The sequence below is a fragment of the Carassius carassius genome, chromosome 11 (assembly GCF_963082965.1).
Source record: "Carassius carassius chromosome 11, fCarCar2.1, whole genome shotgun sequence".
NCBI classification, from domain to species: domain Eukaryota; kingdom Metazoa; phylum Chordata; class Actinopteri; order Cypriniformes; family Cyprinidae; genus Carassius; species Carassius carassius.
Genome location: NC_081765.1, coordinates 15,386,332 through 15,410,396, shown reverse-complemented (window position 1 = coordinate 15,410,396; position 24,065 = coordinate 15,386,332). Strand labels below are relative to the sequence as shown.

Sequence of the window (24,065 nt, the reverse complement as noted above, 5' to 3'; positions counted from 1 at the left end):
CTTTGGTGCTTGAGCAATGCCTTTCAATTTCAATTTCAATGTTTTCACCCGAGTGAACAGTGCTGTATGTTTACCTCTCACTTTCAATACAGACTGTTGGGGAAACGTTTTAGTTATTGGCTTTATATTACTCTGCTTAGAAAGTTAATCTATAGAAACAAATCCCATTTAAGATAGAAAAATTCAGTGGCATTTAGCAATTGTCCTTTTCACTGTAGGCCTATATGCATGTGTTCTAACAAATAATGCTATTTTTCAGATTATGCTTCACTCTATTTAACCTACTGTAAGGGTAGGTTTAGGGTTGAGGTTAGGTGTACATATTAATAAAGCCTCACACCTTATTAATATCATACTGGGAGCAAAATCTGATAGGTAGCACTTTTTGCTATCGAAGTATGCTACCATCTGTTTTAATGGGAGGTAGCAAAATCTGACAAATCACAAATCGTCAGAACACGTGATATTGCGCCTTTTCCCCAAAAAAAACCACATACATAGCTACATATCCGTTATTTGTCAAAGCGTCACTTAATATTCCATTAGGATGAAAGGTATTGCATTATTTTACCAAAGCAACTTTCATTTCTGATTTACAAATCTTGCATGATTTAGATTATTTATAATATAAAACGTAACTAAAATATGTAAATGTGAGCCATCGTGTTCCCGTCAATCTCAAACAACTATTCTTAATGTTTGATAGGTTAATTGTTGCCCAAATCTTGTGAGTGCACGCGCAAGTATGATCTGGTTCGTAAGTGAATCGTTCTTTGTGTCGGTTCTTTTAAATGAATCAGCTTAACCAGTTCACAAAACGGAAGTGATTCATGATTCAGCCAGAGCTGTTCTCGAATCATCAACTCACTCATTGAACCCGAACCAAGAACACTCTTTTTTGAACATAACTGATTCATAAGGTACCGAGAAGCGACGATGAAGACCATTTCGAGAGAACTGAGAATCTGTCTGATAAAAAGTAAGTTCCTTTAATAGCAAAAACATTACTAATAAAACTTAATTGAAATGTGTTTACATGTTTTGTAAATTAACATCATTTAGCATCTAAACGACAAAATATGTAGAGCTGAATCGTAGTTAGAATTTACATAACTTGAACACATGAAATCACAATAAACACATAATATTCTAAATTAAACATAATATTCTAAAACGTAACGCATGTAATGTCACGCTGGGCTGTCAAGGACCACGTGGCGGCGTTATTGCGTCATGGCGTAAAAGAATCACTGGATCGTGTTTTTGAATCTGGTCTTCGAAAGATACGAACCGAGTCCTCTAAACGAGTCGGACTTCCCATAACCAGAGAGCGTGCGCGATCCCGTGTGAGTCGCGCGAAGGGCTCGTTGGCAGTACTCTCCTCCCACGCGTCCGTACGTTTCCACGCATGCGCGCCAGGATTTATGTCAAGGCACAAAAGTGGCGCTCTATCGTCTCCAGCTCTACTCCGGTAAGAATTTCTCTGGCGTTTTGATGCTGAACTGTGTGTAATTGGCCAAAGTTTTCACAACTATGTCCGCCGGTGGAGCTCGAGCCGAGGAAACCATCGTGGTCACCTGTGTTTGAACGCGAGGGTAATTTATCGTGCAATTTTACCCCGCCTGAGATTTCCCCCCTCCGCCGTGGCAGGGTGCTGTTGCCTATGCTTTCGCGCATTGTTTCGCTCGCTCTCTAATGGCGGACATGAGGCAGTGCTACCCGCTGACTGAAGGGGGCAAATGATTCACCAATTAGTAAATATCGCTTGTTTTTGTAATTTAACACTAGATGTGCTTTTAGCCCCTAGATATATTGACAAGCTTGGAATATTTAGTGAAATATTTGGGATTAGTCACCTATAGGCGTTATAGTTGATGTTTGTTAACAGTGTAGCGCCCCCAGAGGCCACCACGTGTATTGCCTTTTGATTGCCAGGGGTAAGCGATCTTGGGTAACTTCAATTAAACCTTCACTCAAGTGTAATACCAACAAGAAAACCCAAATCTCTTTGAAAGCCGAAAGGGGGTCACAGGTATAGCCAAAATCAGATGTATTTCCTATATTTATGTGCTTAGAAGTGGATTGACTGACTGATAGCAAGAGTTGAAATTGGTATCAGTATTACATGTGGGTTTTTATTCAAAAATGCGTCTTTTAGAGTGCCATTATGGATTTATTCGTACACATGAAATTCAAATTTAGTTTCCCTCCAATTTTTTCGCCGGGATTATACGCCGATAACTAACGTACTTATGTTGTTGTTTTTTTTTGTTTTTTTTTTCACTACAATAACAATGGCGCAGTCTCGGAGGCTGTCCTCCCTCGAGTCCGCTGCATGCGCCGGAGAGGCCAGGGGTGGGAGCACAAGCGACACATGGGCCGGGTGGTTTGCGTCAAAAGGGGCAGTTTGGGGTAGATCGCGAGGCTCCTCCCGCCTGGTGGCTCTTGAGTAGCAAGTTTGCACTTTGCAGACCCGTTGGCCCTTGAGTTTCCTGAATATAATGAAAGCCTGTGAAGCATAACGTGTTGACGTCGCCATCCGGTTGCCTTGACAGCGCACCGTTCCCGGTCGTGTGTGTGTGTGTGTGTGTGTGTGTGTGTGTGGATACGGAGGGTCCGGAGTCAAGGGCACGGCCCAGGGGTGACTGGTAGGAATATCCCCAAAAATGACTTCATTATGTTGATAATTGACACAGTTGGTGCTGGAGAAGTGGAGCTTTATGGGGCCATGAAACTGTGATGCATTTTAGAGGGAACCATTGGAAAACAGTTGCGTTGTTGCTCAGAATGCAGACTTGGCATGGCGCGTATGCATGCGATTATATCACGTCTGAGAGGTGGATCAGTAACACTGCATATGCTTTACTCTCTCTAGCATCCTGATCATGACATCAGCGTCCAAGGAAAGCCAACAGATTCAAAATGCTAACTTGTTTGTGTTGCATCTTTTTGAGCAGTGTTTTAGTATTTGCTGTTTGGGGTTGCCTCCATAAGGAGTCTGTGCCGGCATTGCATCAACATTAGGATCTTAGATGAAATGAGGCATTCAGTGTCAAAGCCTGGGAATGGAGAGAGATACACTCCAAGCTCTGCATTGCAGTCCAAATGTATTAAAGTTCAAACCAAAAGACTTTACAATGGATTTATTGTCATCGCAGATACAGATTTCCAAATCCAAAGTTGTAGCACACTGGTTTTTGTGTACTGTCAACTATGTTTTAGAGACTAAACTGTTGCAATCTACATTTCTGCCTTTATTTTCTTTAGCAAGACCAAAAGATTTTAATTTAAAATTACATATGCATTTGTACATATGCATATGCATTACATATTACATATGCATCCCTCTGTTGGTGGGGTGGGGAGGGGTCCAAGTAAATATCTGAGTTATCAATGTTTTATGCATTTATTTTTATGACAACAAAGATAGTTTGATGATGTTTGTTGAACTCTATCGAAAACCTAAATGAGTCACATGTCGATGATATAAGAGTTACTGTTCTTTTACTAGCCTTTGCTTGAATTAATAATTTTGGTTGCTTAGGGTTGTGACAGTGAGGAAATTTTTCCACCAGTTAATCGATGCGTGACAACACTGATATAGCCGGGTTTCCATCCAAAGTTGCGAATTTAAGTTCTGCGCAAAATTGGAATATCGCACAAAACATTTGCGAACAAGCAGCATTTCCATCCAACGAGTCAAAGAGAACAAAACCACTTCCTGATAAACTGGCACTATACATCACTAAGAAAAGTAGGAGAAGCTACTGAATATAATCATTTTCCTATATAATAAATGACTTGCACCTCAGAACAAGCAGACGAAACCCAATGAATGCGATTATTACTTTCGGAGGTGGATGCTGCTGTTTGGGAACGCAGTCGTTTAACAGTATTGGAAGGCAATTAAACAGAAATACTTTGAATACTTTTACTTTGCTCTCACATTTCCGAATGACCATATAACACATTTCAGATGCTGTAGAATAGTGTTGTCAAAAGACCCGGTACTTAGGTACCAAGTTGGTACTAAAAAATTGAAAATGTTACGGTACCAGGTTTCTTTAAGTACCGAGTACCCGGTCAACCCGGTTCTTGACACATACAGCGCTATGATTTCCGCGAAGCAGAAAACGCGGATCGAATTTCAAAATCCAGTCATGAAAATGAAACTTACATTTTAATATGGACAGTCATGGAATTTGTCAAAGTTGGCATAAATTAATCAAATCTCCATATGGACCAGTATCTGTAAATGTAAAGCCGCAAAAGTTGGTTGAAATATGAATCCTGCATGTTCTGCGCGTCTCTGTGTGAATGAATGAATGGCAGAGACGTGTGGGTTTGTTTACTACATAGACTGAAGCGTGTGACGCTTGCAGTAATTTCAGCATCTGCCGTCTCAATGAGGACATAAATCCATCAGCATCACCAGAACTGTTCTGAGTCACTTCACAAGCATTTTACTGTTTCATCTGACTAAAACCAGTGTCAATTTAAAGGTATTCATGGTAACCTGTCAAAATAAGTTCATTTTTACATAAAGGCATTGTGCTAGAAATATTACTATTATTTAGTAAAATGTATGTAATACTGCTACTACTGTTGAAAAGATAAAACTTTTTAAAGGAATAAATCACACAATATTTCTTCCATGTTTTAATTTTAATAGCAAATCCCTTTTATTTACCAAAAAATAAGATGTTTAAATTTCATAAATTAAAAGACAAATTAAATTTGGGTGAAACTTGTTTACTGTTTTTCATAATTATATATTACTTGTAGAAAAACTTTAAACACAATTGTAAATAAGTATAAAGAATGGCATTGGTTTTATTTTCATTGATAAAAAAGTTTTATTTTTTTTATTTTTTTTTTTTTTAAGCATATTTTTGTGTTTTGCTTTGGTACCGAAATTGGTACAGAGAACTGTGGATTTTCACTGGTATCAGTACCGAATACTGAAATTTTGGTACCTTGACAACACTACTGTAGAATGAGATTGGTTCGTTGGTTGTCAGAATTTACCGTCCATAGCACAAAGTTAAAATCTACCTCAAGCAAACGGAAAAACTTTTTTGTGAATTAAGGCATTTTTATTCAAAATTCTGCATTTCCATCACTTGATTCTGATGCAATACTTTAAAATGCGCATAAAAGCAGGGTGATTCCCTCTTTTCCTCGCTTTCCTTTGCTTTTAAATAGCTTGTAAAAGAAGCCTGCTCATTTTATTTTCACTTTCAAATAGCAGCAATTCAGCATCAATTTGTTTGAATGCAACAACAAAATACAACGTCAAACTCACTTTAGCCTATATATAAAATATAGAAATTTATTAACAAAACAAATAAAAATACACCTTGCAATAGGGCAGGCTATGCCTAATATAAAATAACAAATAACTTGCATAAAGTTTAAATACCAAATAATAATATACTAGTGCTGCAACGACGCGTGAAATGCGTCGACGCGTGAGTGTTTACATTTCGCGTAATGGCGGCTTCTGCTCCTGGGAATGGAGAAAGTTGCATTCTATCACAAAAACAGAGACCACGGTTATCGAAAGTATGGGAATACTTTAAACAGAGGCCAAATAAAATGGTCCTTTGTTCCATTTGCAAAACCGATATGGTGCACGACGGCAGCACAACTGCGGTGCACGAGCACCTCATAAGAAAACATTCTGGAGCTCTCCAGTGTTACGGTTTAACTGGTTACCGTGTTATCTGTGACCAACTTCCTGGTTCAGGTCTCCGCTGCAGATGTGATGGAATGACCGCGGCAGATTCGGTGATTCTAAAAGCAGAAACTGATGTGATATTATTAAGTGTCTAATAAACGCAGACTTGCTCATTGCATGATTCTGATATTCTTGTAAAGATTAAAAGTTATTGGTATGATCACCCGTAGCGGCTGAAGTAAGTAGGATAAACAAAAAAATAAAAAATAAAGTAAGTCTGTGTTGGCGCGGGATTCGAACATGTGATAAAAGACGGCGTGCCGCAAGACAACAGTCACAAACCACCGAGCTACCGATCTACACCGAACTAGCTCCAGCTCTCTAGATTCAAGACAGGACTCTCAGCGGCACATCGTGTAGCTGTTTAATGAAGGAAATGTGTTTGTGTTAACTTGTAACCTGTGTTTACCTATTATGAAAATAAACCATAGCAGAACCCTGACTATGGTTTGTGATGCTAAAGAACATTTCATGACGTCTCAGACAACTGGAAATTTGTGGCTACTGTGGTTTAATTATAAACGCTATCGTTAACTTATATTTACCATAGTAAAATAATTTTCTTTGCCTCTTTATTTTTGTATACTGTAAAAACTTCAACCACATTGAAGTATTTTTTGGGGAAAAAAATTAATAAAGGTTGAACTATTATATTAGAAGTTGTACTTATATTTATTGTAAAGTTATCCAAAGGATTAATTAGCTAATCAAAAAAAGAACATTACATTAATAACTTATTTTAATAAAAATAATCGTTAGATTAGTCGACAGAAAAAAATAATCATTAGTTGCAGCTCTATAATATACATTCTATTGTTTGGTATAATATATAACCAAATAAATAAGAAACGTAGAATGTTTATTAGCAAAACAAATAAGAAAGCCGTGGAGGCGCGGCATAGACCTTGATGTCAAAATAAAATGAATAAATTACACAAATTTTGAATTAAGTAAAAAAAAATGGCAGACAATGTGGAACCAATAAGAAACTGTTAAAAAAAAAAAAACTTCCAAAATCACCTTAGATAAACAACAAGTCAACAGGCTTTTCAAAATCATAAATACTGCTAAACAGTTACTTTTGCATTTAGTTTAGAAACTAAATCATCTGCCATCATCTTATCTGTCTCACCTCACTCTTCTTGTCAGTCAGCTCGACTCACTCTCCTCACTGGATAAATGAAATATGATTTATGATGCAACTGTCATTGGACACACGGCATTGAGCAGCCACGTTCAGATTTTAATCATAATGTCTGTTCTTTTTCTAAACCGAAATGATTTTTAATACTATAAAAAAAATGACGGTGGGTTTGGGTGAGCAAGTGACATAACTGGTGTTGCGGCTTAACAACGGTATCAACGTCAGCACCGTCTATCGCAGCAGGCCTATTGCTTAATGATGATCTTTTTCTTTTTATGATGATGATGTCAGGAATACTTGGTGACTCGAGTACCAAATAATTAAACTTTCTTGCATTTCATAATTTGATGTTCCAAATCTAGAGTTCCAAATTATTTTAACCTTTTTTTGCATTTCAGAATTTGAAGTTCAGCATTGATTTTTTTTTTTGTGTATGTAATGTAATTTGATCTTGTAATAATCCCTTCTAATAAATCTTGACATCTGTCGTGTTTAACTTGAGACTGACCGAATTTGTCAGTCTGTAGCCGGATTGGTCATATTTTGTTAATCAGATCAGCATCTTTATGAAATAAAGGGATTATTGCTCAACAAGCCAATTCTATTTTCAATTCATCATTCATGGGGCTTTTTTGCTTCCTCAGATAATTGTTCACCTCATTGTGTTTGTGTCAACAGGTGGTTGCCTAAGCAATGGATGGAGATTTGGAAGCCAGAGCAGATGTTGAGGAGGCAGGTACAGTCACAGGGGAGGAGGAGGGGGAAGGACATATGGAAACCACACCCAGAACAGAGCAGACTCCATCTGCAGACAAGCCACAGACAGCGTCAGACCTGCCCAAGGCCTCAGAAGACAATGATGACGATGTAGTACTGGTGGAAGGGCCTCCTGCTCACTCTCAGGGGAGAGTCCAGCCCCCCAGCCCCACACCTGCAGAGACCCTCACTGCTGCCAAAGACTGTGCAGAGTCCGCTACCACAGCAACAGCTTCCCCCAAGACGCCCAGTCCTCCCTCCTCTGCAGCTGCCACCGGCACCAAGAGCCAGAGCGAGCCAATCGTTATCGACGACGAGGAGGATTCGGAGCTCAAAGGCGCTGCCTCTTCCTCCCTGCCGCCCCCAGAGTGCGAGGATGCCCTAAGCAGCACCGAGCCTGACTCTGAAATCAAAATCGCTAGCGTTACCACTCTGGGAGCGGACTCTTCGGCTGCTGCCATGGCAACGTCAACAGCAACACCACTGGCACTGTGTGCTCAAGAGGATATAAACCTCATGATCACAAATGTGACATCGCTGAAAGGTGAGGGCGGTCCAGCAGCAGCCCAGTTGGAGGGGGCTGAGAATGGTCTGCAGATCAGCAGTTCGTTCAGCCTGAACCCAGAGGCCCAGCAGAACCAGGGTGAAGCCAGCAGACCTACAGCCACATTCAACCCAGGACGCTTGAGCTCTGTGAGCCAGCCTGTGCAGAATGGTGAAACGGGGACACACCAGAGATCTGGTAATTCATCCATATGTATCTGCTGTAGGGGTGTGTGATATGATGATTTTTGATCATGGGCGATTTAAAATAATTCCACAATCTGCTTTTGAAGAAATATCGTAGTATCTTGCTACAGTGCACATTCTGTCAGTTACATTTCTAGCGACTCCATTTCATTGTACTGTACAACATGACTTACATCTACATTAAATGTTAACTCAGGAGTAGAGTTACACTCACAGGACACTGTACTTTGCAGTTGCAAAAGTACATTATTTACATGTGCTTTAAAGCCTTGCCAGTTAAATTTTTTATTCGCGTGCTGTTCTGACATGCACATTTTCTGAGTGCGTACACCTGAAATGTGCGAACGCTAAAATGTAGGAGAAGGTAAAATAGTAGCAAAACTCAAGAGCTTGTTGATTTGAATTTGAAAACTCATCATAATTAATATTTGTACGTTGAAATTACTCCCAGCTTTGATGTGAAAAGCTGAATCTTTTTATTTGCACACACACACAACAATAAAAACAACCCTGTTTTGAATTTCAAATTACCAGATTAATAATTACAAATGTGTAAAATGACACACAAAAATGTGTACGACATATTTACTTTTGCACTTTACTTCAGTTTCGCTGTACAACCACAAGTCAGCACTTACAACCTCTCAGATCTGGCAGTACAACTGAAGAGTTCAGATTAGGGATGCCCCGATCAGGTTTTTTTGTCCTCGAATCCGAGTCATTTGATTTTTAGTATCTGCCGATACCGAGTCCCGATCCGATACTTCTATAATACATAAAAAAAGAATAAAGAAGAGCGAAAGAACAGATCCAGGGTGTTCAATAAATTACATTTTAAAATATATTCAAATATAAATCTTCTGTTTTGCTGTACTTTGGATCAAATAAATGCAGGCTTGGTGAATAGAAGGGACTTCTTAAAAAAAAAAAAAACCTTAACAAGCTTACTGTTCAAAAACTTCTGACTGGTAGTATAGGCAACTTTATTTTTTCTCTAATTTCTAGCTTTTAATTTGCTTAGAAATCTATAAATGCTGGACAATAACAAATAATAATGATTTGTTTATATACTAAAAACACTGTTTATCACATAATAATGCAGAATAGTTTCTATACTGTAATAAATACTATGTCAATCAGCACTGCATTGTTCATACTTTATTTATCACCTGCTGGAGATGACTTGAAGAACAATTTATTGTCGTGATCGTATATTAATGTCTTCATGTTTGCATAAGTTTCTGTTTTCCTGTGAGCACCACAGCATAGCTGGACGCTTTTGTCCATATTAGGAATATCCTGATATCAGCGCGAGAGCACGCTCCGGCTATGAATGAAACACACACTGCATGAGAGTTTAGCGCTCTGTGATGTTCATCTCGCTTTATCCTGGGTCCGAATGAAATATCAGGTCATGCGCAAGCTATAATGTCTCTTTGAGTTTGAATCTATATTTATTCATACCAGCTCTTGAAAACAAAGTGATGTCATGCCGAACGTGTTGCTGTTTCTGTGTGGAGTCAAAAGGGTCTAACTCTGTGCCCCCGCATAACAAAAGATGTGTTAAAAATTAATGAGAATATATATATATATCCTAGTCCTGATCGGGAGGTAACGTCCGATTCCGATCGAGTCTGAAACCACGCGATCGGGCCCGATTTCCGATCACGTGATCGGATCTGGACATCCCTAGTTCAGATGCAAAAGCCTCTTAAGTGCCATCTGAACTTTATTTATAAAATTAATAGTTTTAACAAGCTCCCATGTTAAGTTACAGTAATTTTACTTTAATGGCAATGTAGGTCCTTTTCTATGCCGTTATAGTGAAATAACTCAACATAAATATGGGAGCCTGATAAAAATGCTATTTTGATGAAAGTTTGAAAGTTTCAGGCAGCACTTAAAGGCTTTTCCATCTGAACTCTTCAACTTTAAATCTTTTGCTACTCCTTTCACAATATCCTGAAACAAAACTCACTTGTGCACTTGTAGATGCAGATGTGAGAGAGCAGAGCCGGGGGTGGGGCTGGGGTGCGAATGAAGTGATTCTATTGGTCAATGCCTTACCAATGAACAAGGCCAACCAGTGTGACTTGCCATGCGGAAAGAAACTGTTTTATGCACAGGTATCAGTTATTTGTAAAGCGCTCAAATTAGCTTTTACGGTATTTTGAACCACTAGATTCATCTTGGCATTCAAGTATTATCTGGTAGACAAACATCTTTCATATGTTTATCCTATATATTGTAGAAGAGTTACATGGCTGTATTATGTAAAACCACTTTATATTATGACAATTAAGTAATGAAACTGAAAATGAAACTGGATTTTAACAAATGGCACTCGTTTAAGCGGAGAATCCCAGGCGGCTCATGCACTTCTGACAGACAAATGGAAATATTTCCATGGCTTTCTAACATTTATAGATGGAGAATCTACCTGTGAAATGCAAGTTTGCATTCAGGAAGACAGCACACACAGCCTTTCTGTCTAAACATATGACGGGCCGAGCCACTTAAACTACTGTGAAACGAAACTATAAACGATGTCTTACCAGTTGTTTAAGGCCTTAATATGAAGCTTTTCACAGGTTTAGAACAAATTGGATTGTGCACTTTCCCCCGCAGCAGCTCAGTCTGTGTCCTCGCTATATTTTCAGATACGCTTGTATTAACCACTTCAGCTGTTATTTTGATTTTTTGAGAATTAGGCATATGCAATATTGGACCCACCGGTGGGTCCCCAGAGTTGATGTGGTTAAACTACTGTATATCGATATAAACGGTATTGCCTCATATTGAATCGCTTATAAAGAAAAATCTATATATTGTACAAACTCTATATACCGCCCAGCCCTACCAAATGAAAGATGGTACACTGACAGGCTACTGGCTTTGCATCTTTTGTTTTTTAAAATTACTGTTATAGAAGTAGCAACATATATTTTCTATCATATTGTGGCATACATCAGAACTGTTTATTGAACTTTGTTCTATGCGTCAGTTGTTGATTCATTTTTTGAGTTTCAAGTGATTGAAGACGTACTGTGTACATGACCAGAGAGAAGTGTGTCATTTTCAAAGAAAGGTCCAGCTATAACATTTTGATTTAACATTGTAAGGTCAGAACATCAACAACAACAAAAAAAGAAATGCATGCACGGATAAATTGTTCACAATAAGATCTGTTACATGCATTTAGAAAATAGGAAATCCACTATCATGCTTATTTTACAGTAGTTTAATGTTGTATTCTTTGTTACCAAAATTCAGAAACCAGAAGGTTTTACAGTGGTCTTGTTATGAGGCCTGTCATAACATATGAGATTAAAGCCTTTTTTATTTTTTCTGCTCCTTCAGATTCATGGATCTCCCAGTCGGCCTCTTTTCCCCGTAATCAGAAGCAGCCTGGAGTGGACTCGCCATCTCCGGCAGCTCCTTTGCCCAAACCACCCTGCCAGTCATCCTCAGGATCCCAGCAGCCGCAGCGAACTATGAAAGTCACATGCGCCAACTGTAAGAAGCCTTTGAAGAAAGGCCAGACTGCGTACCAGCGCAAGGGCTCATCCCACCTGTTCTGTTCGACAGCCTGCCTGTCTGCCTTCTCCCATAAGCCCGCTCCCAAGAAAAGCTGCACCATGTGCAAGAAGTATGACTTTTAAAATGAGTTTGAGTAATCCTGTGTCTGAAAGTGCTAACTAAGTGTTAAGTGGTAAAATGACACTTAAACTCTCTTGCATGGACACTGTCAGGCTTTTATGGAAGTAGATTTGTTTGATTTTTTTTTCTCTCTCTCATTTAATCATTCTCTCTTTTGCATTTTGTTTTTCTCCTGATCAGAGACATTACCAATATGAAAGGAGGCACCATAGTGGCCCAGGTGGACTCCAGTGAATCATTTCAGGAGTTTTGTAGCACAGGCTGCTTGGCAGCTTATGAAAACAAACAGAATCCACAGAAGAACCAACTCAAAACGAAGTGCACTGTCTGTGGAAAGCTCACTGAGGTCAGACTTTTTACATTCTGCTAGACTTTTGACTTTGTTAGAATGTGTTACACTGTCATAACCAGCTGCAACCATGACTATGTCTACAAGTTATTTTCTGTGACTTTATTTTTTATTTTGTCAAACATTTGTTTCACATTCAATGTGGACAGACAGATTACTTCTGTCAGGGACATTGTTGCGCCTGCTTAGGATATGTTGTTAATCAGAATACCAATTCTGCAATCCAGGGCACTCCGCTCGCATTTGTTTAATACGATCAGGCATACCTTTAGACACAGACAGATGCTTGATGCATAACAAAAGGGCATTAGACCCTGTCATTGATCAACCATTTCTATTGCACTGACAACTTTTGACATGAACAACTTATATTAACACTATATGAATTATATATTATATACATATATATGTTACTATTCAGAGGTTTGTGCTCAGTAATTGTTTAGAAGAATGGACAGTAAAATGACAATTGAACAGAAAAAATTGAAAATGACCGATCATTTAGGCCACTTAAACTCCGCCCATGCATGCTCATCTGTCTCCACTGTTGAGTGCAATGCCCAGATCTTAAAATCAAATAAACAACCAAGAGTTTGTGCTCTTCTCTCTTTTTTTCAACAATGTCATAGAGTAAAATGTCTGTACACTCTAATTTACTAATCCCGCTTAGAAAGCATTAATCCTAAAAAAATTATTTTGTTACGTATTATAGCCCAACTAATACTGATACTGGTGAATTAATGAATTCTACAATTGGTGAAGGCTTTGTTGCATATTATTTATATGAATATTAAATAATGGTGAATAGTGTTACACAATAGAGCAGGATTTTTCCCATTAAGATATTATGTTCGTAAATCTGTGGTGTTGATTGCATTAGAGCCTGTGCGACCAAATTATTTTTGCTCACAGTAGCACTGGAATCTTGAATGTGCTGCCAGTGAGGTAGAATGGTTCGAATCATCTTTAATAGTTCATTGCACCTGGATGAAAAACCCAAGTTCTGTCATTTTCACCCACTTTTCATTGTTGTCCATTGTAGAACATCATTTTCGAGCACGAATCAAGCCTCCAGCCTTGTAGCCATAGTTACTGCCATCCTTGGCTGTATTTGTGGTATATCCATGGTGATCACCTTGGGAACAGGAGCAAAGAACCATTACACCAATTTAGTAGTCAATTTGTTGATTTTATTTATTTTTTTTATTTTAATTTTTTTTTATGTTGTGCTTATCTATTGCTGTTGAATGAGCAATGCATCATTTTGATGTATGTCTCTTTGTTTCTACTCCAGATTCGACATGAGGTGAGCATTAAGAATGTGATCCACAAGATCTGCAGTGACGCATGCTTTAATCGTTACCGTATGGATAACGGGCTCATCATGAACTGCTGCGAACAGTGTGGGAACTACTTGCCTAGTCGTGCAACAGCGAACCACTTTTTACTCATTGATGGTCAGCAGAAACGGTTTTGCTGTCAAAATTGCATCAGGGACTATAAACAGGTCAGTGTTTAAGTTGTTTTAAATTTCTTCTTAAAAAATTTACTAATTTAATACAGCTCAGTCTTTAACTGTCAGATATTCCAATCAGAAGCACTGCAAAGTCAAACTGTAAGGTTCACATCCCACAGTGATGTCTGTCCTGTTAGCATACTCATCCAATTTGTTTTATTTATATATATATATATATATATATATATATATATATATATATATATATATATATATATCTATATCGGTGTATATAAAAAAAAACGTTAATAATATTATAAGATAAAAAAATGTAAAACTAAATAAGAAATTGTACTATTATAATAATTCAATGCAAAAACAAATTTAAATAACTATCGTTTTTATTTTACGGTACGACTGTAATATTAATATTTGTATCTATCCAATTTTCTTCGTTTTAAACTTTGTACTCAAATGCATGTTATAAGTGACCTAAACTCAGAGGTCTGAGACCCCGGCTCATGAGCTGCCCACATGTAAATGAACACAGTGGTGTGATTCACTCTGGAAAACATAGTACATATATTTAATGAAATCACAGCCTTTGTGATTTGCACTAAGCCATTTCACCATTTCAGTTTTGTTTTGAATCGTAGTTTGATTAATCTAGTTTTGATGTTTTTAGTGATTACTCTCAATTATTCTTTTACCACAGACTCATGGGAAGATGGTGCAGTGTAGTGGGTGTAAGGTGATGTGCAGATCATTTGATGCCACTCAATGCATTGGGTCAAATGGAGCCATGGAATATTACTGCACCACAGCCTGTATGACCAAGAGCAAATTCACAACGGCTGCACAGAGTGAGTAGATAATCACAACTTGGAGCTGATGCTGTCACTTCCACTCCACGGGTGCCATACGGCCTAAATTTGTGTTCTCCTAATGCCTAAGTTTGATGTGGTTTCAAAACACATGTTGAATATGCAAAATGTTGTCCGTATTTGTTCTGCAGTAGATATAATGCTAATATTAGCTCTTTTCACAGGCAGGCAGTTTGGTTTCTACTAGCGGTGTACCTACTACAAACTCTTAGTCAGAGATTTGAGGTCAGAACAACTGTTATAAATGTCAGGTCATGTTTGATCTTGTTTGTATTTGTAGATTCTGAGCCTTCATGCCACTTCTGTAAGAGAAATGCATTACCTCAGTACCAGGCAACTCTTCCTGAAGGAAAGGTTTTGAGCTTCTGCAGTTCACAATGTGTCACCAAGTTCCAGGTATTTCAGATGCCTATAAAGCTTGTTATATCTGAAATTTCTGTAGAACATTGAGTATAAGAATGCAAGCTAGTAATGCAGCATTAATTGTTAGGAATGTCCATGTCCAAGAACAAAATGGTAATGTTGTGTGCGTGACTTTATCCAAATGTCCCTTGCAGAATGCCACCATCCAGACATCAGCCAATGGGCAATTTCCTGCTTCAGCTTCTGAGAACATCCAGCTGAAATGTAACTACTGTCGTGGTTCCTTCAACCTGAAGCCAGAGATTCTGGAATGGGAGGTGAGATCTTGCACATAAATTTTCAACTAGCCCATTTCTTTAGATGACTTTCAAAATGTGTTAATTATTGCTAAGTGCTTGAGATCGTAAATCTCCAAAGTGAAACTAAAAAGCAAACTAGTGTGCATTCAAAAGCGAATTCAGTACCCTGCATATTAATAGTGGCTCCCTGATGCCCGTAGTTTACATACCGTACAGTTACCCAGTAATTGCGAGATAAATATTTTTTTTTTCCTCCCATATCGAATTTATTCCCTTTAAGGGTTCCATATTACACGTCTTTTACTTTCCGAACATGGTATTCGGATTGAGGCAAATCCCTGGTCATTATATCTGATCTCTACAGGATAAGGTGTATCAGTTCTGCAGTAAGGCCTGTTGTGAGGACTACAAAAAGCTCCACTGCATAGTGACGTTCTGCGAGCAATGTCAGGAAGAGAAGACTCTGCATGAGACTGTGAAGTTCTCGGGTGTGAAGAGGCCCTTTTGTAGTGAAGGTCATTATTCTGTTTACATCCAAATTTTTGGTCGTGTTTAAAATCATATTGTCCTATGATTAAATCTACTGCTGTTCACATCATGACATGTTATGATTTTATCTTTAGGGTATGAGGACAATTTTCTAGTGATTTGATATATTCAGCTATTTGCTACATTGATCCATCATGACAGAAGTGATATTTCAGGCAGTGTTTTTGTTTACTTTGCAGGCTGTAAGTTACTATTCAAACAGGATTTTGCCAGGCGTCTGGGCCTGAAGTGTGTCACTTGCAACCACTGCTCCCAGATGTGTAAGAAATCTGTCACCAAACAGATAGATGGAGTCAGCAGGGACTTCTGCAGTGAGACGTGTGCTAAAAAGTTTCATGACTGGTACTACAAGGTACACTGATATTCTTGACTGATTTGATTATTCCTAGCTTTGGGATCATGTGATCAAGCCCTGATGGTGCTGTTTGTTCACAGACCAAAAGGGTGGCAGGGGACTGATGTATCGCATTGTACTGACATCTACAAAAATAACATCCTCTAGATTAAAAACCCCTATTAAATGTATGACTATTATGAGGGGTTAATTTATATATTATCAAAGATCCTACATAATGTAAATTATTTATATTGTAAATTATCAGTTATAATCATCTGTGCTGCAGTATGTTGAAATCTCTGAACTCTTCGCTGTGTCCACTAGGCGGCGCGCTGCGACTGCTGTAAGGTACAAGGGAACCTGACAGAGTCTGTGCAATGGCGTGCAGAGATGAAGCATTTCTGTGACCAGCAGTGTCTTTTGCGGTTCTACTGCCAACAGAACGATCCCGACATGGCCACACAGAAAGGCCCAGAAAACACAGCTTTAGGTACGGTTTAAAACCTCCTGGAAATGTGCATGTCTGAATCATGCTGTCATGTTAAAAATGAAATCCTTTGGTCCATTTACAGGGTTTGGAGGAGCAACACAAACAACTAAGATGGTGAGGGTGCTGTCAGTTTTGACTGAATCGTTGTTAAACAAAAGAAGCTACTAACTGGCATGTTGCATAGTCATTTAGTATGTTCTTATTGTGACTGCTGCAGTCGTTTACTCAGGGGCCTCTTTCGTATTCTGGGGGAGGGATCCTGAAGGATGTTAAGAATAAAGCTGTGCTCTGCAAGCCTCTTACCATGACCAAGGCCACCTACTGCAAACCCCACATGCAGAGCAAACCACTGCAGACAGGTGAGCGCCATCTCTTCTGTGACAATGTAGATGCACAAACTTTTTCTGGAAAAGATGGAGGTTTATGTGCTTCTGTCTTTGCTTCTCCACAGATGAGGCAGGTGTGGAAGGCTCAGGAAAAGAGTATGTTCCTGTTCCAGTCCCTGTTCCCGTTTACATCCCAGTACCCATGAACCTCTATGCTCAGGCCACGCCCACTCCTATTGCAATACCTGTACCGGTAAGCACTTCCTCACATAATTAAAGTATCCCATTGTTTTTAATTACAATATTTTTATATACATGTATTTTTTGTAAAAAAAATTTAAAGTCAGGCTCCTCATCAACTTGAAAATACAGTACCATTTGTAGTTGAGTTCATTCGTGAAAATGTTTCATATTGTGCATGTAATATTATTTTATTAATTCATTTTGTTAACTTATTGAAATTAATACGGTGTATAAAACAAAAAAATGTATCATTTATATATAATTTGTAAAATTAATTTTAATGTATTTTATTATTCTTTTATCTATTTATTTTACTCTGATATGAGAATGGTCTGAATATACATTATGGCAGCATGCCCTACCTCATGGAAATGACCCTCATTGCCTCTGTGGCTCGTCCTGGTTGTTTCAGGTGCCTGTGCCAGTGTTTCTACCAACCACGCTGCAGAACGCTGAGCAGATTATAAAGACCATCAATGAGCTCAAAGCCAAAGTCCCCTCCGACCCTCTGGAAGCTGATCTATTAGCAATGGCTGAAATTATTGCACAAGAAGATGAGAAACCCAAATGCTCAAGTAAGAACATGTTAGGAGCTGTCTGACAGACTGAAGCATGCCTCTGCTTGAGTTTGTAACATCACTGCCTTTACCTCAGCAATTGGCTGCTGTAGGTTCTCATTTCTCAGATTTTTGACACTCTAGTGTCAATTCTACACTTCTCCCCTCAAAAGCCTTTAATTCCTCTCCACTGTAAGACACTGTTTGTTTGGTGTCTTCTTGAACCTGTTTTTTAAAAAAAACCATCAAGGCAACATCCAGCTAGATCCAAAATAGGGCTGAATGATTAATTGCATTTGCGATAATTTCGCGATATGAAAAAACAGAATTTTTCAAACGCAGAGGCTGCGATTAGTTTTGAGTAGCATTTGGCTGTTTTTGTTTTGAAAACCTGGCTTCCCTGGCATGCTGAAACGTTTGAAGGCGTATATAATATGAACATACTTCAAAATGGCACATTGAAATTATTCAAGCAGTAACACTATTATGGTGCATTTTATCTTTGTTGAATAATACAGAACATAAAGAGCTTTAAAAAATAATCGCATATTAAATAGCAATCACAATATTGGTTTAAAAAATTGCAATTAGATTATTTTCCAAAATCGTTCTGCCCTAATCCAAAACCCCTTTTCTCTTTTTCTAGGCATCAAATGTGAAAAGAGCAGTAGGGAAGTGAAGATGGAAGGTGTAAAACGTGAAAATGGCAGTGGCAGTTCAGAAGAGGAGGAAGAAGACAAGTATGAACCAGATTTGGACCTGGAGAAGGACCTGCCCCTAGGTACAGTAGCACCAAATTAACATGTAGTATTGTGAAAGATTATTGGCCTTATATTGCCTTTTTTTCAATCTTTATGATGCCTGCGTTAAATAGTAAAAATATATGTGTCTGTTAATATATAATCAATGTTTCCAAACAACACATTCATAGTAAAGAAGTGTTGCTCTGGTCTGTTTCAGCATCAGAGCCCATCCTGGTTGAGTGTCTGGATACAGATACACTCTTCTCATTGCCTCCAGTCCTGTCTGAGGAAAAGGAGAAGACGCCTCAGCCCAAAACCAGGAGGAGGGTAATGAACACATCTACCCTAGTATCACTACATCCAGTGCTGTCCTGTGATTAGAAATCCATTTGCTGTTCACATGCTGATGTGTCGTGATTGCTAAGGTTTATATGAGGCTTGTGGTGTCACTGAGGGTGATTGTTAACAATGACTGTGTGTATGCTGATGTTTCTGACCTACTGTTGCTGCAGGGCCAGAAGAGGCGGGCAGTAGAGGAAGAGTCCTCATTATCCTCATCACCAACAGTAGAGACCTCATCAGCAGACAGCACTTTCCCCTTGATCTCCAAATATGGCTTAAATGCATGGAGGAGATGGGCCACATCTGAAGCCTCACCGTCCAGCCAGTCCAAAGGAAAAGACAGCCAGAAACAAGGTTTTAGTGTTGAGTGATCTTCTCACTAACATAAACATTATTCAAGCTTGGATGTTTTTTAGAGAGGCTTTTGTTTGGTTTAAATGTGCTCAATGATTATAACTTCATTGCTGTTCACATTCTGAAACAGTTTTGTTGATCACTTTGATTATGAGGGCACTTTTTTCAATCCAAATTGATCATAGAATACTATTTTAAACTACTGTAAAACTTCCCTTAAGTCATGTTTGTGTATGGAAGTGTCTTACAAAATCTTATTACAGTTAGAGAGAAGTCTCTCTATGCTTTACTAATGTTGCTCAAGGGTTTGTGTGTGTGTGTGTGTGTGTGTGTGTCTGTTGAACAGTTAGTCTCCTGTCCCTGAGCCCAGCTGAGTTGAATCAGTCTTTATCTCGCTTTGTCAAAGAGGTGCGTCGACCCAGCGGTGAGAGCTATACTCCAGACAGCGTTCTTTACCTCTGTCTCAGTATCCAGAAGGTGAGACTGTCCACAGCCTTGTGCACATGAATGCTGTCCATTAAAGCTGTAAATGAGGATCCTTAGACTTGATTTTACACTTTTGTAAACCCGTACATTTAATATAAATGAATGCAGCATTGATGGAAACCCAGTATTCAACCATAAAAATTATTTGATATTTTCTCCAGAGTAGCGCTATACACTGTCACGATTATAAAATTTGGTTGACGATTAATTATCTAAAATTAAATAATTAATTGGCTTTTGCCGATTATCACAATTAATTGTCTGTTTTTTATGGCTTTCATTATATAATTGCGATTAATTTAATTTAAGGGTTCAGTAAATTATTATTGCGTTATCTTTTAATCTTTTATTATTTTGCAGTGTAAGATTACATGTAGAGTATTCCAAATTAAAAGAATCGGCCAATACCGATCCAACACCAGCGCTTTTTTGTTTCTTTTCCTGCACCACTACAACAGAATATCAGTACTAATGTTCACTCTCCTTTAAACCCTTTGTTAGACACAATCCACTAAATACTCACTTCCTCATTACTGAGAAAAACTACATTTGAAAAAAAATTATATAAGCTATGATATTAAACTAGCTGACTGTATAATTTATCATCTTAAACATGTTTATTCTGTTGACTCTTTGTATTCTTGCAAAATACATTCATGAAAATAAGATAATATGCACCAAATTGGCCCATAACCAATAAATTGGACATCCCAAATTCTTACTCCTAGTTCAACACCCATTGAAAAGGAGAACTAAAGCTGCCTTTATAACTAAACTCTGATGGAAACGGTCTAGTCTCGAGCACTCCTGATCTCAGTAGTGTCCAGTGATTATATCATTTGCTGTTCACATCCTGAAACATGCTGTTGATGCTTTTGCTATAAGGACACATCAAACTGCTCATAGAGACTGACTAGTCACCTTTTATTATACGCATGTGTCTTGAAAGGTGTTGTCATGTTGGTGTTTTAATACTTTCCTCCATAGCATTTACAAGATAAAGGACGGACAGATGACCTCTTTGGTGACCCACAGTACCACATGTTTGGGGAAGAACTGAACAAGCTCCTCAAAGACTGGCAACCCAGTGTTCTTCCTGATGGTAAAAGCACTAATATGTTCGAAAGTGTGAATCGATGATTGTAATGTCAATGTTGTTTTGAAATGTCCTGTGATTATAACTATTTGCTGTTCACATTCTGAAGTGCTGTTGACTCAATTCAACTATGAGGACATTTCCCATAAATCATCACTCAGTATATGGAGTCTTTCTGATTTTGGATGTTATCTAATGTTATTGCTGATTATAAATATCAGTTTGTGACTGTGAGTGGTTTTCTGTTGAGGTTCTCGGTGGGGTCGTGTTGAAGAGCAGTGTCTGTGGAGCAGCGGGCAACTTGGGGAGCAGACGCCCTCCGTCCTACTGAGATCTCTTCTCTATCTCAACACCAAATACTTTGGTCTCCGCACCACTGAACAGCACTTACGCCTCTCGTTTGGAAATGTCTACGGCCCAAGCAGTTCTAAACCACACAGTCACGAGACCAGCATCTGTATATGCATCCCCTCTATCTCACAGGAGCAGCACGGTGTGTTCATCTGAAGCATTAGACATAGCGTTTTCTATCTATTTTTTTCATGAGCATTATTCTGCAACCATCTTCTTTTTTTTTTTGTGAATAATAATACATTTCCTTTTAAGCTGTTTGCTTGGGACTGTTTTGACTGTCTTGTACCCGATGATGAACCTTGTCTCTCCTTCCATAGAGCAATCAGGAAGTAAGAGGAGGCGTAGAGACAACTGTGACTCAAACTTTGAGGCAGACAGTGGTTCAGGAGGATCTGCTCACTGTCCTGTTAAGAAACATGAGTGCCGACTGTATGAGCTTTACCTTTTGAAGTGGTGAGTCATATATAACAACATAACAATTTCTTGTTTTGTCATTTGAAGGTTGTCTTGTATAAGACGTTTGCAGATCCCTTGGCCAAACACCAGCATTATTGTGGTGGGAAAGACCATGATTAGCTAGTTTAAGTTGCTTTGAACTAAGCAGTGTCCAGTGATTATAACATTTGCTGTTCACATCCTGAAAAATGGTGTTGACACTTGTACTATGAGGACACATAAAACTGACTATAGAGAGTGGTGCCTGTAATATTGCATAATTTGAATTTTTTTCTTTTTTTAAAAAAAAACAATAATTGTCTTTTTGGTATCAGCCGGATTTCTAATGTCGCTGAATCTCTTATTTCTGTTAAATGGACCCTATGGATATCTGGCATCATCTCTCTTCCTCTCTTTTCAGCCCAGAGTCTGTGAGACAGAGGACAGATTTTTTGTACATGAAGCCAGAAGTCTCTGCTTCCTCGGACAGTCCGCTGTGGTTCAGCTCGACGCCTCTAGAGAAGAGCACTCTGGCTAGGCTCCTGACTCGAGTGCTGCTGGTCAGAGATATCTATAAGGACAACCAGCATGAAGACGAGGGAGTCTAGAGACCGATGCACTGAAGACTTCTTACTATGCTGAACATGACACCCTGTGCATCACCAATGAGCTGCTTTCCACGTCACACCCTGTCACTCTCCCTTTAAAACTGATCCCAATACTGCTTAGAGCTGATGTCAGGATGGATATTGGTGGGATTGTGCTGATTCAGATCGGTCTTCTCAAAGACCCTAAGGAGTTGAGGTCTTCTCCAGAAACGTGACCTACAGGATGCTGCTTTCTTCCTCTTTTTGTTCTGTTTGTTGGAAACTTGGTTCATGTAGCATTACTTGCGAGACCACTGTGGTCTGAAAATATTTCTCAGTGTAGTCTGTTAGCAGACAGAAGACAGGAACATTGGTCCTGTGAGGAAAGTAATGGAGTCAAGGAGGATGTTTTTTTTTCTGCCCAACAAAGCCTTCTAAAGATGAAATTTATTTATTACTGTTGATTGACGTCTGTTAAAGATAGAGTCCAAGATTTTGTAACGGCAGGGTGTGTGTGTGTTGGACGCTGTGCCATGTGTGCAATTTCTCTGGCCTTCCATAAGAGCATTAAAACCTGCTGCAGACCTGGACCTCTTTGTGTGAGTGGTATGAGTGTGTTTGTGTGTATCTGTTTCCCTCCCCTTTCTTGTGTTGTTTTGGAGTGGATTGGACGAGAGTTAATCCTGCGCTGCCAATACGTTACTGGCATGGAACCTTTAAGTGTGAAAACATTCCTCTTAACAATCAAGTATATGAAATTTGATTTGAATTTCATCTGCAGCATTACACTGATTACACGGTTAAGCAGAGACATGTCGTCAATGTTTAAACATTGTCATAGGATTTGCTCTGTACCCTTCCTGGAGTTGAGTCATTTGAAGGATGTGCGTGTGCACAAAGCTCATTAAACGCTATGTTCAAAACACTTAGCTTATGCAAGAGTAAAAGTGATTTATTTATAAGGTACAAGTCAGTGGTGTTTGTTTTCATGGTTTTTACGATTATTTCCTCAACCTTTTTTTACCAATAAATCACAAGCTAATTTCTTGGTCTCATAATGATTTACCTCAAGATCCTTTTAAAAACCTTGCTTTTTTTCTGTTTGTTCAGGTCCATGAAATGCGAATTCTCAATTTTTGTAATTTGGTTTACATCCCTCGTCTTCTGTTGGCTTGAGTAACTTAAAAATTTGAGTGAAGATGTTTTGAGCTTAAGTCAAGGTCATCATTGGGTTTATGGGGTTTTGCATTGCCCCTTAACTCATCCTGCACCATTTCTGCAGTGAACATGAAATAATAACTGAAACCATGCAGCTGAGGGAAAAAGATAATGGAGAGTTGCAAAGATCCACAAGATTAATGCATAGAATCATTAACACTACCATTCAAAAATTGTACATGCTTATTCTTTATATTTTTATATAACAATAATCAAAACTATTAAATAACACCAAGTAGTTTCCATAAAATTCTTTAAAAAGCCACTTTAGATAACAGTTCTGAAAATCACGAAATCTACAAAGAGCATCCTGCTTTTGAAGAAATTACCCTTTTTGGTTGTTTTTCTATTTTTCTGTTTTTTTGTTTTTACATAAAGACATTCAGACATGGGAACCATTTATATTTGCCTCAAAGCACTTCAAGATGAAATGTTTGGATTATTATTATTTTTCCCCCTAAATTAAAATGCTTTTTCCTGTGACAGCACAATATATGGAGAGCTTTAAATAAGCTGTTCACAATTTGATTAAAGACCTGTTCACAAC

At 38.5% G+C, this 24,065-nt stretch overlaps 1 protein-coding gene across 4 annotated transcripts; it reads left to right on the top strand.

Annotated features, from left to right (window-relative positions):
- Window positions 1–826: 826 nt before the first annotated feature.
- LOC132152840 (zinc finger MYM-type protein 2-like) lies at window positions 827–23,225 on the top strand. 4 transcript variants are annotated; one of them, XM_059561760.1, is made up of 23 exons: window positions 827–979; window positions 7,563–8,382; window positions 11,751–12,039; window positions 12,231–12,396; window positions 13,694–13,906; window positions 14,571–14,718; window positions 15,020–15,135; window positions 15,297–15,419; window positions 15,766–15,916; window positions 16,130–16,302; window positions 16,612–16,777; window positions 16,860–16,891; window positions 17,007–17,136; window positions 17,229–17,356; window positions 17,759–17,921; window positions 18,550–18,684; window positions 18,864–18,973; window positions 19,159–19,342; window positions 19,689–19,819; window positions 20,816–20,930; window positions 21,175–21,417; window positions 21,596–21,731; window positions 22,135–23,225. In XM_059561760.1, the coding sequence occupies exons 2-23, from the start codon at window positions 7,578–7,580 to the stop codon at window positions 22,319–22,321; spliced, it is 4,044 nt and encodes a 1,347-aa protein (XP_059417743.1). In that variant the 5' UTR covers window positions 827–979; window positions 7,563–7,577; the 3' UTR covers window positions 22,322–23,225. The 4 variants fall into 4 exon arrangements, with proteins under 4 accessions (XP_059417743.1, XP_059417740.1, XP_059417741.1 ...); XM_059561757.1 differs by having other exon boundaries at window positions 828–979; window positions 16,995–17,136; XM_059561758.1 differs by lacking the exon at window positions 827–979 and adding an exon at window positions 1,316–1,471 and having other exon boundaries at window positions 16,995–17,136.
- The last annotated feature ends 840 nt before the right edge of the window (window positions 23,226–24,065 follow it).